Here is an 18,585-nt window from a genome sequence, read left to right on the forward strand (position 1 = left end):
GCCAACAATATCTAACTCAGGAACACAACTCCAGCAGGACAGAGTATCACACATCTAAGGCATCAGGCTCACCTGATTCTCAGTAAATACAAGATAATGTCCATCTTCCAACACGCCTACAGAAAGGCGTACTGCTGTTTTCTTAAGTGTGTGAATCGCCGAAATAATTATCTGGCTTTATTTTTACAATAACACTGTGTTCTACTTGTTACCATGCTCATTTCACAGTCTGTTAACTGAAGACAAATAAAGGCAAAGAACAAAGATGCAAGCTGCACCAACCTAAACAGCTTGTGGAAACACTACTTCTGTTTGTTGTATGGTCATCAGACATACTTCCCCCTGGGCTCCGGTAAACACCTCTCCTGACTCAGTCATCACATGCAAAGACCCACCAACAGCACATTGTAATTTAAGGTTAATCCAAAGACATTAACAGAATTTCCCATGTTTATCTTTTTAAATTAAATTACCTACTAGGTTCATGGCAACATACTACATTACAAATACATGACACTTCTTCTCAAACTATCAAAATGCAACAAAATCCTGTATTTTCTTTGCAGTTATCCAAAATGTATCTCCTGCACCACTGCTCACAATAGAGCCCACACTAAGAGGCATGGGCAAGGAACCCTCTTTTTCATTCATAAACCAGCAAACACTTGCTTATAAATAACTGACAAACTTTGCAGTTTCAATGCACAGTATCTCTCCCTCTGATAGAGATAACTGTTGGTAGTTAACAATAAACTAAGTCTGTTGCTCATTAGGACTGTATGAACAGTTTCAAAACAACTGATGAAGAACTGTTTTGAACTAGAGACTCAAAAGCTTTACAAATAAACTATGAGGTGGTATTATAAGAGATATGGGATATAGGAAAAATTAATTTCTCACTGTATCAATAGATAGACAGTCTGAAGAAACCTCTAAGTTCCTAAGATTACACACTTTTGATGTTGGAAAGTTAGACTCTCTTAACACAAATTCTGCAGACAGAAACAAACCCCACCCTAAATACTGAAACACATATTGGTTCCCTTTACAATGACTGCAGCATGCTCTCAGTCTTTTTTTATTTTTTTTTATTAGCAGAAGACAACTGAAGAAAGGTGGTCTCTGTTTATAATGTAAATTTAAGCGCAAATCAAGCCCCATAGCTTGGCCTTCCTCTACAATAATTAGGCTTCTGAAGGAAAGAAAAAGTATTTTGTAAGGACAACAGAAAAATCAGAGGGAACTATAATTCTGCATATATTAATATATAGCAACCTCTCCTAGCTCTGCCAGATGCTTAAGGAAAAAATCAATCCCCCCCAGTCCCTGGAATATTAACCTAAAAGAGAATGATGAAGTGTTATGACAGAAATTCAACAGTAAACTTATAATTCCACTTACTGAGGAATCTTTATTCTGCAGTCTGACTGAACATCTGCAGACACATTACACACTAAGACATTGTTGCCTTAGGTCCTTACAAGCAATTTACAAGACAAATGACGGGGCCTCTTTTTGCCAATAAAAATATATCTCTTTCCCAAGTTTTCCAAAGCTCTGGTATTGCTTATCATTTAAATGTTCCCATGCTTTGGTTAGAGTCCTCCTGCTCAACAAATAGCCCTGCTCCTGCCCCTCCCTGAGGTTTACCTCCCATAATTCCAGAGGCACTATTACACAGAATTCTTATTTTAAGTTACACTCAGATGTTCCTTGCGCTGTACCAGCTCCAGATCAAGAGTTTTATAGGTGCAGAGGAAACAGCTGTAGCCTCCCGCTACAGCACTCACGTACGCCAGCTGACAGCACGCTGGCCCAAAGCTCCGTGTTATCTTCAGCAGACATCCTGGTGTAGGTGGATGAGATGGGCTGAAGTATTAACCTCTTAATGCAGATTAGCTGCAGCTGGACTATCATGTCCTTCATAAATCCCTTTTTCAGCATTTCGTGTTTACCGGTGGTCAAGAGACATTCAGTTTTTCTGTCTCGGGGTCCCTAAGCCATGTCTAGATCAGCAGTGTGAGCTGGTAACCTTTGCCAAGTGGCTCACTCAAACCAAGTTCATGTTCTCACAGCAGACACTCACCTGACCCAGCCATACTACCAACATTTTTGGAATCACAAAAATCTGACTATAACACAAACATATAAAAGAAACGGAGCCACAACCATGGGGTAATTACTGCAGCCATGAGTACAAATAAAAAAGGAAGATTGGATCCATAAGGCCTCTAAGCAACCAAATTTTTCTGACACAAAGTGTTTGAAGTAATATTCAATAGAAAACAAAGACACTGGGCAGGTTAAGAAATAAAGGATAAAGTTTAATCTCCCTTGACTAACTTAATCACACAGTCTATAAATCAAGTTTTAGATCCCCATATATACTGTGTTTAAGAAAAGACTTGGATTTCTTATGGAATTTAATGCTGCAATATAAAAAATATTCTCTGCAGATGAAATCTCTTTATTGGATCCAACCATGAAGCCACTAATCATGTAGAATTTCTACTGGGCGATTATTTTACTAAAAGAAATTTCTGAAAGGCTAAGAAACAAAAATGTTGAAACCGAGAAGTTCAAAGGGAAATAAGAGAAGCAACAGAAAAAAAACGATTAAAATATGTTTCTTTTACAGAATCAGACAAAGATGTAAGAACATGTTCTATCTGACTAGATCAAGGGATGCTTAAGGAACAAAGAAAGGGTTTTTTGCTATCCAAAAGAGAATTTTGCTCAGAATAAAATAAGATTAGGGAATCAAAGAATGCTGTACAGAAATACCTATGACAATTGAAACCAGGTTCCCAACCATTTTTTCTTAAGTTTTGTTGTGTAGCATTTGAACAGCTATTTAAATTAGTAACAACCTCTCCTCTTGGCAAGCAAAGGAAGAGATGTGTCTTCATGTGATTTGGGAATTTGCCTATGCATAGTTTATGAATTTGGACTGATACTAGTAATTCTTTATGTATAGCTCAGTCAGAGTACAAAACTCATTTTGAATTAAAATTTGTAAGAAGAGAAGTACTGTAAGGTAAGATGACTATACCTTGATCATAACTTAGTCAAAGTAGTGTTTACCCCAGGTAGAAAACAACAGAGCAACAAATTACATGTGAGGGACTTTAATCAACTCACAAAACTAATGACTTCCAAGGAGTATGTGGCACTTCCAAAATGGTCCCTTGTTGGCCATCTTAGAGACAAAGGAAGAACAGAGGGAAAGCAGAACATCAGTTGCATTAGTGAGTGGAGAAGCCATGTTACTGAACGCTGGTCAGTGCTGTGAAGTGTGTGCATCACAAGATACTCGATTAACACACACTGTTCAGATAGGCTTAGATTTTTTAAGAAGCCTTGAACAAGCCATGTGTTGATAGTCCAAACATTGTGCACCAAGACCAGCATTAAAATGAGTATTTTCATGCAAACTACTTGATGTTTTGGCATCAACTGGACGACAAGAATAATCTAAAGCTTTGAGACCTAAGAAGTTCACACTAATTGGGTTCAGATTAATAAACACTGTTCAAACAGTCCTCTTTCATTTTTTAATGCATTTTCTTTGAATTTTGCACTCAAGTTCCTTGGTTCTGTCCATAACTGGAAACACAAGTATAATGAAAACACTGTGAGAAAGGCTGAAATTAAAGAGTTTGGGATCTGACAAGAAGCAGGAAACACTGGAAATCTTGCAGAGTCAGTTCTCCAGAGGCTTCTAGGCCGAAGGGGTTTGCAAAGTTCTATAAGCAACCAGATTGCTGGGTGCTTTACAAGGCCAGCTGAACAGCCAGCCTTTCCAACTGTCCTCTCGCTATTTTGCATACTTCTCTTTATCCCTTTCCCTTCCTTTCAAAACAATCTTTCCATATTTCAAGAGGAGGAAAAAACTGTTCCTTTAATACAGAACTTATGAAACAAGCACCTCAGTGAGACTCATTGCTCCTGGCTGTTGTTCAGATGATGTATTTTGCAGGGCACATCATCAAAGCAACAGCAGGCTTCAGCTAGGGCACTGCTGTTGTGATAGCTGCTTTTGTAAGAACATCACTTACAAACAAACAGTAAAAAAAATAATAGCACCTCTGTCAATTGATGACAGAAGCGAGAAACACAGGAAAGGAAAACATGATTTCTATGCTGTCCAAAACTGGTCATAACCACTGTCATCAATGAGCAGGTATGAGCCAAAAAAAAAAAGCCTAGCCAATGGGTGCTAGAAAAAAAAATATTTATATTCTTTAAGATGCAAAAAGAAAAGAGGAAAAGGCCCAGAGACTGTTTACCTGGAAAAGCAGCAACAGGGAGAACTCTGCTTAAGATCCAGCCACCAGTCTCTCCTGGGCCAGGCACCCAGGCTTCTTGCTCAGCACCCACCGTAGGGCTCTCTCTCAGCAGATCTCCCACAATCAGCAAGCAAAGAGAAACTCCTTTAGAAGATGGTAAGTGAAACCACTGATGGCAAGTGACATGCAGAAGACAGATTTGTAAGACGGTGGTGGAAAGTTGTGATACATAAGTTATCTTAGCATTTAAGGCTTAACCACTTGCCTGAGGCCAGGGGAAAGAGTATTTCCCATCACCCAGATGAGTAACATCGTCCACCTTTTTTAAGATCTGCCATTTGATATACAAAAAAGAATAAACCAACTTTTGAGAAAGAATTTCTTTTGTATTTTTCAAAATGTGCCTGGAACCCTACAGACCTCTATATAGAATGTTAGATATTAGCTCACTGTTTAATGAAGCCAGAAGGGAAAAGGTCACCTTGGAGTTCCCTATAATAAGATAACCTAGCCAGAAACCCTAAAGTGTAATTACTTAAGCAACAGCAGTACTGAAAAAATATATAGTCAGCAAAGAGTAACGTCCTAAATATATTCTGGTTCAACTACAGGTCATTAGACTAGGTAAGACTCCTGTGCAACTTCAATTCAGTGGAGCTGAATTCATTAACACCAGAGTTGAATTTCATCCAAAGTCTTAACAACGTCAAGGGGTTTAGTAAGTGATCACCCTAGCCAACTAATACATGTTGGCTACAATACGATGAAAATGTATTCAGTGAAAGAAACTCTCCCTGCAGAAAATCAATTTGAAACTATTTTAAGGACAATAATTCAAAGGATATGTAAATGTAGAGGTGTGGGCATGAAGAACCAGGCATTCTAGTGATGAACTTCAGGTAAGAAGTGTTAGAAGGACAGCTATTGCACATTTTTATCTGTCTTAGTATACTACCTCCTATTACTTTTTAACTCTTTTGCATTAGAATCAAACTTGTGACAGTCTTTATTCTCCTTGGTAACCTATCTACACATGCATTATCCTCAAACATAGGCTGAACTTCAAAGGTCCAATACTGATACCTATACCTTCCGTGAAGCTGTCTGACCATGCTTCTTCGGTTCAGGATTTTTCTGGTTTGATTCTTTTAAACTCACTGATAAGCTCATACTGTTTTCAAAAATCATTGTCTTGTAAAGGCTTTTACAAGTGAAAGATCCTACACTCTCCCTGGCTTTGTGTGTCCTAGATGCTTATCTAGCACCACAACAGAAAAGGCCTTCCAAATTCCAGAATGGACCAACTCACGTGACAACATATGTTTAACTGGGGCCAGAAAGCACAAGCAGTAATCTCAGTTGTCCTGTAACCTAGCATTACCTTGTAGGAAGGAACAGCTTAATAAATAGAATATCATCAATAATGCAATTAGTATACAGAAGAAAGTACAAATACTGTTAAATGTAACACAGTGAACATTTCATCCTAGCTATGACTTTTTCAATAGGGAAAAACCACACTCATTGTGACATGAATATGACGCAGAAGGCAAGATCCAAACCCAGACTAACCCAAGCATTCTTGACATAATACGGTTCTAAGTTTTCTGTCTTCTCCAGGCATAAACCAGACACCTCATGCCTCTTCACCATTGTCTTGAATCCTCCAAACACGTCAGCCACCCCAATTGTGTTCAAAGTAACTAATTATCATGACCCAAAATAAGAGTAGATTGTAGGCCCTGCCTCCACTGAAATTATAGTTCGCAGAAGACTGTGAAATGTTCGAAAATCACTCATATAAACAAGTTTTGACACAAACAACTAACCACAACACTGTACTTACATCTGGCTTAAAGAAATGCAACCCATTGAAAGTCTCAGGCCAGCATATGTAGTCTAAACATAAATTCTGAAGTGAATCTGTCAGCAGTATGTGTAATATTAACTCCTGAGCACTGGACTGGGTAGTTGCTTAAAAATGCATTTTTGTCTGATTAGTCTCTGAGCATCTGTGCATAAAACAGCAGTCATGGAAAAACATTTTCCTGGATAGGTCAGCATTCAGCACTTCAGTACTGAGGCTGTTTGTACATCCATGTTGAGAATGACGATTCTCTTAGTAGACCTGCGTTAGTTTTGAATTAAAACATGTCCATGCAGAGAGCAATTAATTCAATTAATTATTAATTCAGATAATCAATACACCTACAACTAACCAACCAATGCTAACTAAAGTGACCTAAGTGAAGTGGAAAAAAATCAGAATCTTCTCTGCTCATCAGATCTTTTCTAAAACTGACATAGAATTGAACTTTTTGAGATGGCCAAAATTGGTTAAGCTTCTATTAATGGCCAATTTTGTAGAGTCAGAAAACTTCTAACAAAAAGCAAAATCTGAAGCCCTGCAAGGAAAGACTGAGAGTAAAAACAAGGAGATAAGGCATGAAAGCAAATAAGTAGTTATCGATATTACCACATTACCATAGGAATGCTTGATTTTGCAAACATTTTCCAAAAAAGCAAGTTGTTCCCCTTTCTATGTGGTATTTCCTGACTCTTCAGTTCAGTATTTAGGAAATAACTAAGCAACAGATTTGTTAAGATTCCTAAACATAAAAAGCATAGTTTAGGAACATTATTCAAAATGTTCTGGTTGAGTTTACACAGAGATTCTAACTGCCTCTTCAGATATTAATAATTCACTCTGAAATTTCCTTATGGTTTGAATTTGCTGTGCTTAATTTCAGTTTATTTAAGAAGTGATTCTTTAAATCTTTTCTTCATAGTTTGGAGCACATAGTCGACTGTGGAAAGAAAGGTCTTTGTTGCTTAATTCCAGCAGAGAACACGCAAGACAACCAAGGACAAAAGGTAAAAACCCCAGTTATTCTATTCCAGATACTGTAATTACATAGTTTATGAGTAATGCATTCAGTAAGCTATACACATGAGAGAGATACTCCAAATCTAATGAACAAACTTGACACATATTGGGATGCACTCAATGAATAACATACACCATAGGAAACACAATGTCAAAAGTCCTTGTGGGGGTTTCACAAGTCCATCACAGTAAAAAAAGAGTCATAGAATTGTCTAGGTTGGAAAAGACCTTTAAGATCATTAAGTCCAACCATTACCTAACACTGTCAAGTCCACCACTAAACCATGTCCGTAGGAACCCCATTTACGCATCTTCTAAACTCCTCCAGGGATGGTGACTCCACAACTTCCCTGGGCAGCCTGTTCCAATGCCTGACAACCCTTCCCGGGAAGAATTTTTCCTAATACCCCATTTAAACCTCCCCTGGTGCAACCTGAGGCCATTTCCTCTCATCCTACTGTGTTACTTGGGAGAAGAGACCAACACCTTCCATGCTACAACCTCCTTTCAGGCATTTGTAGCCAGCAATAAGGTCTCCCCTCAGCCTCCTGTTCTCCAGGCTAAACAGCCGCAGTTCCCCCAGTGGCCCTTCCTCAGACTTGTGCTCCAGATTACCACTGGAGAGACCACAGAGCAGCACAGCTTTGGGCTGCAGCACTTCATAAACTCTAATGAAGAAATTACAGATTTTGTTTCTGAATAAGTAAGTAAGAATTGTCAGTGATGCACTGGTACCTCTCACTACTTACCTGGCACAGCCACTGAATGCAACACACACCTGAGCACTGTACCACCAGTTTACTATAAGATCATCCCTTGGATATAAAGTAACTGAGAAAATAGAAAACTCCCCTCCCCTGGCATTTGTGCCTATTCATGACAAGCCCTGAAAATTCAAACACATATCCTCTCTTCTCCATATTATTATATAGTATCTGTTGTAACTTTTGTGCACAGAAACTCTTAATCTTGTATAACTAAAAAAAAAAAAACCACATTAGGAGCAATTTTTAAAAATGTATATTTTTATAGTCTATTAAAAATGGATATTTTAAGTTTATTGATCTAATTAGCACCACATGAAGGAAATCAATGAGTTAATTGCTAATATATAAATTATAAAACTTTTAATATTATCACGTGATATAGCAGTGCCTCTAATTATGTTCATCTTCTAAATTCTCTGTTCTAACTCCTTCATTTGCTGTAAATCTGAATCTCTAAACTGATTTCAAAATGTTATTTTAAGCTCAAGAGCTGCTAACAATATCTCATCCTGAGACACACTGTTTGAATGTTATCTGCTGCAGGGAACACTGAATCAAAATATTTTTTAAAGAATCTTTTCACAGCGCCTTTAGTATCAGCCACTGTTGCTTTCATATGATGAATTCCTTAAATCCATATTCATGTTCAGGCAAATCAATATTCAAAAGAATGCTATTAACATCTCTTGGACTTGGTTTAAAAAAATGGAAATCTTATTTTAATCACAAACACTGTATACTGGTGTGTGCTAATAGAAGATGCTAGAATAGCAGAGTACCATTTTGCAGAAAGCAGGGAAAATGGATTAGATCCAAGGATCTCCCTATGTCATTTAGTGACTGAAATAACTTAATTCCATGCAAATCACAACTGAAATACATAACACAGTTCCCTGAAGGAACTGTAAACAGCTTTACAATTAGCAATGAAATAAATTCCACTATGAAACATCTTTGTAGTAAACAGCATGCAGGTAAGGCACAAAATGTTAGGAGAATTGCCAAAATTGTAATGTAGATAGTTTCCTTCCATGAGCTATCTCATGAACCTCTCCTGCCTCCACGGCCGGCAGCGCCCGGTCCCATTTGCAGAACTGCACCTCAGTCAAATGACTCCAGACTCAGACACCTGCTCTACACAGAAACTGCTGCTTGACTTACGGGATATTACCAGATTCTTTCCAAGTAAGAATAAATTCATTACACAGGGTAAGTGTATTTCAAAATGAATACACTTTCAACTGTTTTATCTTCCACTCCTGTATAAAGCTGAAATTTAATTCTTATTATTGATACATTGCTTCTGTCATATTGTCTTGCTGTTGAGGCTACAGATATGGATAACAACAAGCTTCTTTGAATCAGGTTCTCAAGATTCAACATGCAAAAAGCACCTTCTAAATAATCACTTCAGATACCTGTAATTTGACTTAAAAATTTTGCCATTATCTCAAATCCCAAAGATGCTAAAGTATTTATACTCAAACCCACACGTTTTGCAGCTTAAGTGCTGTAATGTACTGGTCCCATTTAAGGTATTATGGTCCTACTTAGTTCAGAGGCAAGCTTCCCATTTCAGGGTATGAGAACTGGCCAGCTGGTGATTACCAGTGGGATAAAAAGTATGCCTGTCTCTTTCTGTACAAGACCAGCACGTGACAGAAGTGCTTTGCCAATGGAAAAGTCTGTCCAAGGTCAGCAGTTCTGTTGCTGAAAGGTCTAACACATTAGCCAGTAGGAAAATATTGCTGAAACCTACTTGGAGAAGCAAGTCGTTTTGTACATACCTCAGGACTGTACAGCCTGTAGCATTATTTACACTTTAGACAGAGTCTAAACCCAAATTGTAATACATAGCTTTTGCTTCCTACTGTAAAAAAAATACTTGAGTAAATATACAGACTGATTATTACATTATTAATAGCTATTATTTAGCAGTCCCAAACTGGAGATTCCTTTCTTTCTGAATACACACACACGCACACAAGAAAAAACACAAGGTGTTTCCCGGGGAATGTCTGATCTGCCTTATGGGTCTATTAGAGGTAGTTAATTTTGGCTCATTAAGAAATACCAATTAAGGTCACAGGCCATTATCAATTTGACTGTTAAAAAGTTTTCCTTTATCATGTTGACACTCTCCCCACTGTAAAGATCTTCAAGAAATAGAAAACCTAAAGGATTTTTACTGCATTGGCGTGAGGGAGGTGGGGGGAGTGAGAATAAAACATTATGTTTGTGCTGCAAGAAATTAGCTCATTTGAAAACAGGAGAACAGTCAAAAAAACCCCACACCACTAACAAAAAAAACGTAAGTAAACCAAACAATGTTGTAGAAGGTTTTTAAGGTATACACAAATAAAATAGTATCGATCACTAGATGCACAAGAAATCTGGTTGTTTTGGTGAGAAGTTAATTACAAAGTTACATGACCAACCAGTTGAACAACTGAAACAGTCTAATAATCTATTCTGACTACTCAGATAATGACATGTTCCAGAAATGTAATTGTTTCTGGAATTAAAACATTTCATATACCGCTGTCATGTTTTTTCTTTTTAACAAAACTTCATTGTTTTCAAGTAGCAAGAACTTAAAAATTAAGTCAGCAATCATTCCAGCTTGTGTGCTAAACCCAAAAATGTCATACTTCAAATGGGTGAAACTTAATAAGCTACCATCATATTCAGCATAATCATCAGAACCATGCTGCTATGCTTTTTATGAGGGTCAAAGGTTTTGCAAAATGAGCAATAGATCACTACAGAATAGTTTACAAAAGCAGTACGGAGAAGCCTTCAAATGTCTGGATGACTTTCAGTTGAGTTTGAAACTCTTTGGGCAAGAAGCCTCACATTCTTGCCTGCGTTTTTTCTAGAACCTCCGGATTTTACAGAAATAATTCCTTGTGGAAACATACTTTCCTGGTTGCTCATTTGCTTAGTGCTTTTGACAAAGCAGTGAAAAGGTGTGGAGCTTTGTAAAAACTGTGTCATGAAACCACACAGAACTCAAGACAGTCTCCTGAACAGAGACAAGCAGGATAACTCTGATTCCCAGAAACATCTGCTGTCATCTTCTAATAAAAACTTAATGACCTTGAGCTGACGTGATTTTGCATTGAAGAAACCACAAAATGTGCAAACTGAAAGGAAAACCAAAAGCACTAACTTCCAGTCCTTGCAACAAGAAGAATGCTGCTTACAGGCAGCTCTGATGGCTACAGCTGGATGATGACAGAACATGGACTTCAGTTTTGCAAAGTACTCAGCTACATGCTTAAAGGAACGGCTGCTGGGTTGTTTTTCTTGTTGCTGCTGCAGCATAATTATGAGTTTAAGATTTTTTAAATTTCAAGACTTCTGCTTATTACTATAAATATAGAGAAATCTGTAAATACCAGATCTGAGTTTTCAAGCTTCCCAGCTCTGCCAGTGTTACATGCTGTATAAGAATGTGCATGTCTACATACTGCTGCTTTATCAGTGAGAAACTGACCACCAGTATGCCAAAAACCAACCTCCCAATTACCATTTCACTTGTTCAATAAATTGCTTGATAAATCTTTCTCTAGTTTCAGCTTTCTGATCTGTTAGAACATGCTCATTCCTGTCCTGGTACAACTCACCTGCCTCAATAAAGCAAGTTTATTGTGTAACAGTGTAGGCAGAGAGGCTGTAATTCTTCTAGTTGGAACAACAGCCTCAAGAATTCCTAACAGGGGAGGGAGCTGGTAAAATTAGCAAACTAAATCCATACCAGGAACTTTAAAATGAAACATATGAAATGGATTAAAAAAAAGAAAAAAAAAGAGATGATAGCATAAACTAAAAGCTCAGGGAATAAGGAGAGAAGAAATAGCATGGGAAAGAAAAGCTTTGCCACTTTCCCATACATGCCAACAGCCTAGTTATTTTTGAGCAAAAAATGTTTTCTGTCTAGCCCATTACAAAAATGTTCAAGTGGCTCAGGCCATTTTCAAATAGTTCAGGGAATTTTTCTGCCAGCTGTTTTCAGATGCTGGCATGTAAATCTGACAGAAAAATTATATTCAGCTACATTATTTTATTTATTAGTAACACATCTACTTTCACTATCCTGTCAAGTAAGCTGGACTCTCACCCATTTTCTATTGAATATACATCTATGGAAGCTCTTTACTTAGAATTGCTGGTTTATTTTGTCAGCAAACAAGTCAGTGTTGATGGATGCTATACAAACTGTTCACATGAAAAAATGAATGTTAGTATATATAAGTATATATAACGTATCAAAAATGCATTTGGGTAAAACCAGGACAAATTAGAACTGATAAGATCCTGCTACAGCACTTCATTTTCTTGGACTGTGGGTAGCTTATTTCTTCATCTTTGAAGAGTCACTTTTTTTGTTAAATGTTGGAGTTTACAGGGTGTTTCAAAAAGATGGACCTAATTTGAAATCTTTCTGCTTTGAAATGGGGTCCAACTTTTTGAAACACCCTGTACATTACAGTTCAGACTGTTGCCCATCGAACTAGTTACAGAACTAGTTACAGCTCCGGCAGGAATTAAGGAGAAGATTTGTGACCTCTCAGAGAAGTTTAGCAATGTGGGAAGTATATTCACCACGGTAGAACCAACTAAGAGGAAACACCAAAGCCAAGTCAGACAGACAGACAGGGAAATAGATGGTAGCAGGTCTATGGTGTTTGCCATGCAAGATCAAGCCAAAATTATAAACTGTCCGTTAGTTCTGATCAAAAAGTTTGTTTAATGATTCCTCCTGCCCCTTCTCCTCTCTTGTTGTTGACATCTATTTCATGCTGCTTAGAAGGCCTTTCCTGCCATAACCCTCCCTTCCCCAGTTGTACTAGCGCACAAAGAATGCTTTATTCACTGAGGTGCAACTTACCCAAATAGTTGTTGCTCTTTGACATCTCAGTAATGTTGATTTTAGTAGCTCCTTCAGGAATTTCCACTATCTTGTGGTAGCCCAGATTTGTTAGTGTGTGTTTGAAAACTCCAGACACAACCTTGCAAGCAGTGTTGTCCCCTCCACATATTCCACACTTGTCAATCACCTTGTCTGAACCCAGATAGTCGTCACAGCCAATGCTCTGCAAAATAAAATAAGATTTCTTTTTCCAAGATCTTGCAACTGCAGACTTCAGACATAACAACAAAGGACAGCATGACTTTCAGAGAACCTTCAATCCCAAAAAGATTTTGTGAATTAGCATTTCAGCAGTTTCTCCCTTGTTCTTCAGTATGCAAAAAGGCAATAAAACCCAGAGGATTCACAGACTTGGGGATTTCAAGTTAGCCTACAGGTTTTACAGACTGTCAGCAAAAATACAAATGTGGTAAAGAACACTAATGCATTGATCATTGCTGATTACACCCTCTTCAGCTGAAAGAAAAAACCAACACAGAACAGGGAGCTGCTAGTCACAAAAGAGGTGAGGAGCTGTAATTTTGTTGTGATTCAAAATGAGCTTCTTAGAAATGCAGAACTACTTTACATATAAAATGTTGTCTTAACCTCCTCTAAAACTGAGCACTGAGCCTGCTCTCACCAAGAGAGGTTTCTACAAAGTCTTTCTACTGCACCAAGGCAGTTACTGCATCTAGACAATCCTCCTGTTCATTGAGTAGCTAAATTTTCAGCCCACTCAGTAACACCCACTTGGACAGGACAGTTTAAAAGAATATAAAATAATTTAAAATAATGTAAATTAAAGGGCAGAAAAAAATGTAACAACTTTGACACAAGCCAGAAAAAACCCTTTCCAACTTAATGCACTCTAAAAGTGCACATACAGTAGGACTATCTCCTCTTTTACAGAAACATTTCTGTTCATTGATCTTGCTGGTTTGTATTTATAGACTGTAGATAACATTTATGATGAACACTTATAATTTACCTATATGATTAACTGGCATAGGCAAGAAAGAACTTTTTGTTCTTATTCAGATAAGAATGAAATATTACATGAGCCAGCAGAACAGAATCCTATCACTTATTTTATGAAATGTAGTAATTTGATGGAAAATGTTCAAAATAAATGACAGAGTATTGTTCTACTATTTCAAATTGTCAAAAAAACTTGCAAATTCATGCAAAATTCTGGATGAAAAAATGGCTAACAATTTCTTTATGGTCTTTCCTGGAAGCAAACATCCAAGTAAGAGGGGAAAGAGAAAGAGTATTTTGATACCACAAACTCGCATCATAGGGAGTGTAGGGAGTGTCTTGAGCCTTGTCATCACTCTCTTTCTTTCCTATTTTCAATATTAACTCTTGCTTCTTGCTGAAAAAAAATGTTCTAACGTGCAAGCCAGAGTCTGCGTAGTTCCAATACAAATATTTAACACCCAACATCTTTTTAATGACTATCCAAGAAACACAACTAAAAGCATCTAACTCATCACTGCCAGGATCATATGAAGCTTGACAATGGTACCTGTTGGAAGCAAGAGGATGAAGAAGATTCCCCAGCACTCTTTGTTTCACAGTGCGATAACCTGATAACTACAAATCTGTCCACCCTGTCAAATCCAGTGTGAGCAAATTGTTGCGTGATTTCAAAGAGATTTTGGATTCAAACAGGAACACTTCATTTAACATCTTGCACTTGCGTTGCTTAGTAGACACCTTAAAATCATGTACAAGTTGTATTTTTGTGTTTTGCCTCAAAATGCATTTTATTTTTAGCAAAGTAATGCATTTGCTTAAACACAGGAACTACACGTGTCACTATACCAAATCATAGAATATTATTTCAGGCCTGCTAAAACAATTTGAAAAATGTGAGCAATCTAAATTTAAAACTGCTGTACCCAGTGGCTGAGTAATCTCTGTGCTAGTCCTCCTGGAAGAATATTTTGCTGAGAGTATTTTCATTTTCTCTACCATATATTTTTTGGATGGAAATGTAGTGGTACTTAGCATCAGCCTGTGTTATACAGTGACTTTCAGGAAATTTCCACTGCCAGCAAGTTGTTTTATGGAGGAAATCCTTTCAAGTATGAGGTGTTATACAATATGAATTGCTAGCATAAATGGTGGTCTCCATCATTACCGAGTCCAACACAAGCTAATACAATTTTCTTCCTCTTAGCAAATAAAAGAGTATAGAGAAAGTTGTGTTTTATTCATTCAGATCATAATGTGGAACTAGTGTGGGTCAGTCTGAACAGAACTCCTGTTCACAGAAGAAACACAACCGATCACTACAAATGGGTTTCTTGTGGGGGGAATAAATAGCAAACCTGTTTTAAACTCCCACATCTTTCTTAGTCAAATGTTAACTGACATATTAATAGAAAACAGCTGTCAATCTCTGGCTGTACTACTTGGAATTCTTCCCGTATAGGGTAAAAGGAGCCTGTGTCACAAAAAGTGCCTGTAATGTTTAAATGCTCTTTCACAGAAACGACTGAGAAAGATACAAAGAATGAATTACTGGAGACAAGGACCTAATAATCTGAAACCACCCACTGACAATGAGGAAAAAGCCACAGAACCACAAGTCCATAAGTAACATAAATAGTAATACTATAAGTAAATAACACCAGATAATTTATATAACAAAATAAGTACTATATAAATGGTCTAGATTATGCAGAGTGCACTCCTGCATGCATTTTACTTACCAACAGAACAGTTACTTAGCAATAAATTACAATTTTGCAAAGAAAAATTAATTTTTCCTGGGGTGTTTACTGAGGCTTCCATGGAAAGTATGTGCTTTAAAGATGAATACTGCATAGGTTTCAGAAAAAAAAGCCAGTTATAACTAATATATTCTAGAAAACCTTGACATTTGCTTAATACAGTTTAAGCAGACATATACAAATGACTGTGTACTCTCTAATATTTCCAGATCCAGAAAGGATATCACATAGTGAGCCTGTGTTCCACGGGAATCTCCCTTTCTAACTGTATGAAGCATAGATTTCTAGTACTGACAGGTCATGACATACTGGATCAGACACCTACTCTGGTCCAGGACTCAGTACTTATGATATCCTGGGCCTTGGTCCAGAGTCATTTTGGGAAGATGAAAGAAACACCTTTCTGGCAAGCTGATTCTGTTTCCTTTCTGCTTTTAAACAGCTGCTTGAAGCTGTGCAGAGATCTGGAATGGTAGCCATCCTTGTAGAACCAGGCTGGTAAACGGAATTCACCCAAATTAACAAAAAACGTAGAATCTATGTAACTGTACTGAACAGATAATTCAGCCCACCCCCCCCCCCCCCCCCCCCCCCCCCGCTGTTATGGCTATAAATTTAAGAAATATGACCTTGCTATTTGGCTAACATAAATTCATATAAAAATATGAACCAACTTCTAAATTCTCTCAGGATGCGGTATTCGTTACATTTAAGCATATGTGTACACAGCAAACAAATTCCCTTACCCCATTGTGTAATACACTGTGATACACCAGCAAGAAAAAATGAGGTTAAGAGTGATACAAACTGGAACCCACTGTGAGTTTTCCTTCCAATTCTTGCTGTGGAAACACAACTAAGTCTTAACTATGTCAGCAGATATAAAAATCAGAAGTTTTGCTAGATAAGCAGATAGGTCTGAGACCTCAGACTCTCTCCTTGTACAACTCTGCAAGCTTGAGATGTAAAGTGGGTGCCAAATAAATTAACATCCAACTCAACAGCCCAGTAAACCCTCACAGTGGTGAAATGCAGCCTCGGTCAAAGAAGAATTCAGAGCTCTTTTTCATCATATAATACACATTTAAGGAATCCAAAAGCAGATACTGCTTTTCGAGCCACCTCACCTATAACATTCCTACTATGAATGTACAAATATTAGGACTGTGAATAGGAGATGAATGAGAAGACAACAGTAAATGCATTCTGCCCACCAAGTGGCTTTGGACAGGACTACTGCAGTTCCTTGGCTACCAATATGAAGAGGTCCAGAACACATCTGTCCCTTTGAACATTTTCCTGCAAAGTGTTGTTTCTTAGAAGAGGTACTTTTGACTTGCATTATCTACACATTTTCTGTATTGCTCAACTACTTTGCAAAGTGGTTCAAGAAACTCTAAGTTACTAGTTAGCATAAAACACACTGCTCAAGAATTACAGCCAACTGTATGCCAAAATTAATTTAAATAAAAACTCTTGAGAGAAACAAGGGACAATCTGGATGAAATATTCAGTGGTGGACTTAATAGGGATTTCGGACTATGTATACAACAGAACAGGGCTGGTGCCAGGCATCTGAAAACATGAAGTGCTGATCCTTGAAATGGAAAACAGATGCTACAATTCCAGTACTAAATGATTCTATTAAAAATTGCAATTTATGTGGTAGAGTGGCATAAGTAATAAAACATGACAATAACTCGCGTCCGTTGCTTTAGCTGCTTTGTATTATCAGATAGGAAAGCCACGGCTCTGAGTTGCAGTGTATTATCACCATTAACTTCAAAAATTAGTTATATTGATGGTTAGCTGCAAGTTATAATACATAAGTAATCTGGAGCCTAGGCATCCATGGGGCTGGAAGACAGAAGAATAAAAAGTTTAATAGAAGTCATACATAAGTCAAAAATTCTAAGAAAAGGGTCAGGGTCAGTTATGGATGTACCACAGCTGATCCAGCTGCTAACAAACATGAGAAGAGGAATCAAGCAAGGTGCATGGCCTAAAGCACCACTAAAGAAGTGGGTGGCAGAAGAATACCTGGCTACCGGTAGGACATTTGCTTTACCACTGTATATTATCAATAAATCCTAGTTCTACTAATTGCTGAGGCTACTGCTAATTAAGTTTTATACGGTACTGTCCTATGAAACAGAGCTTCTCGGGACCACCATACCTGCTGTTCAGCTTGAGCAATACTATAGTACATCTCCAACTTGGTATCACTGATTTAGCCACCAAAAAACACACACTCTTTCATCTGCTCTGTGGAACAAACAGAAGTACTGAGACTAAGTATTAGCATTGTGGGTGATTTCTGGGGGTTAACTACAAGAGATGATGTCTTTATGTTACTGCTTCTCCACTCCATGTTCTGACAAACTTGGTACGTGAGTCTTACAGCATGGTATAATGTAACAGTATCAGAACCACTAATACTTCCTTTCTCAAACTTCTGGTCATCCTTCCAAAGGAGTTTAACATCCTTTGACAGTGAATCCAACAAAAATAATGAAACACCAAGACAATTAAAACTACCTTTGCTAGGAGATAATATCTTTTCAGTATTCTAATTTGCATTTTATTTTTTCCCTTCTATAAAGTATCATATTGTTCATGAAAATATTTTGAATATATTAGGATTTAAGCTTTTGTTGTGGTTTAACCCCAGCTGGCAACTAAGCCCCACACAGCCACTCGCTCTTCCTCCCCGCTGAGGTGGGGGAGAGACTCAGGAGAGCAAAAGTGAGAAAACTCATAGGCTGTGGTAATGACAGTTTCATAGGTAAAGCAAAAGCCGCTCACACAAGTAAAGCAAAACAAGGGGTTCATTCTCCACTTCCCATGGGCAGGCAGGTGTTCAGCCATGTCACAGTAACATTATTTTTTTCTTGTCAGAACTCATTTAAACAAGCCATCTACAGAATTAATGCAGAATGATACGATTTTTTGAGAAGATATTTACTAGGACTCATTAGGATTT

The 18,585-nt window shown here is 37.6% G+C and overlaps 1 protein-coding gene across 1 annotated transcript in view; it reads right to left on the bottom strand.

Moving 5' to 3' along the window:
• The window catches only part of THSD4 (thrombospondin type 1 domain containing 4), a gene marked incomplete at both ends in the record, with an annotated part of 242,988 nt that overhangs the window by 34,596 nt on the left and 189,807 nt on the right, over positions 1–18,585 (bottom strand). Inside the window, one exon of the mRNA XM_080351008.1 lies at positions 12,838–13,042. Within this exon, the coding sequence (XP_080207134.1) occupies positions 12,838–13,042 (205 nt within the window). The remainder of the gene's footprint in view (positions 1–12,837; positions 13,043–18,585) is intronic.

This window comes from Nesoenas mayeri (assembly GCF_963082525.1).
Source record: "Nesoenas mayeri genome assembly, chromosome: 11".
NCBI lineage: Eukaryota > Metazoa > Chordata > Aves > Columbiformes > Columbidae > Nesoenas > Nesoenas mayeri.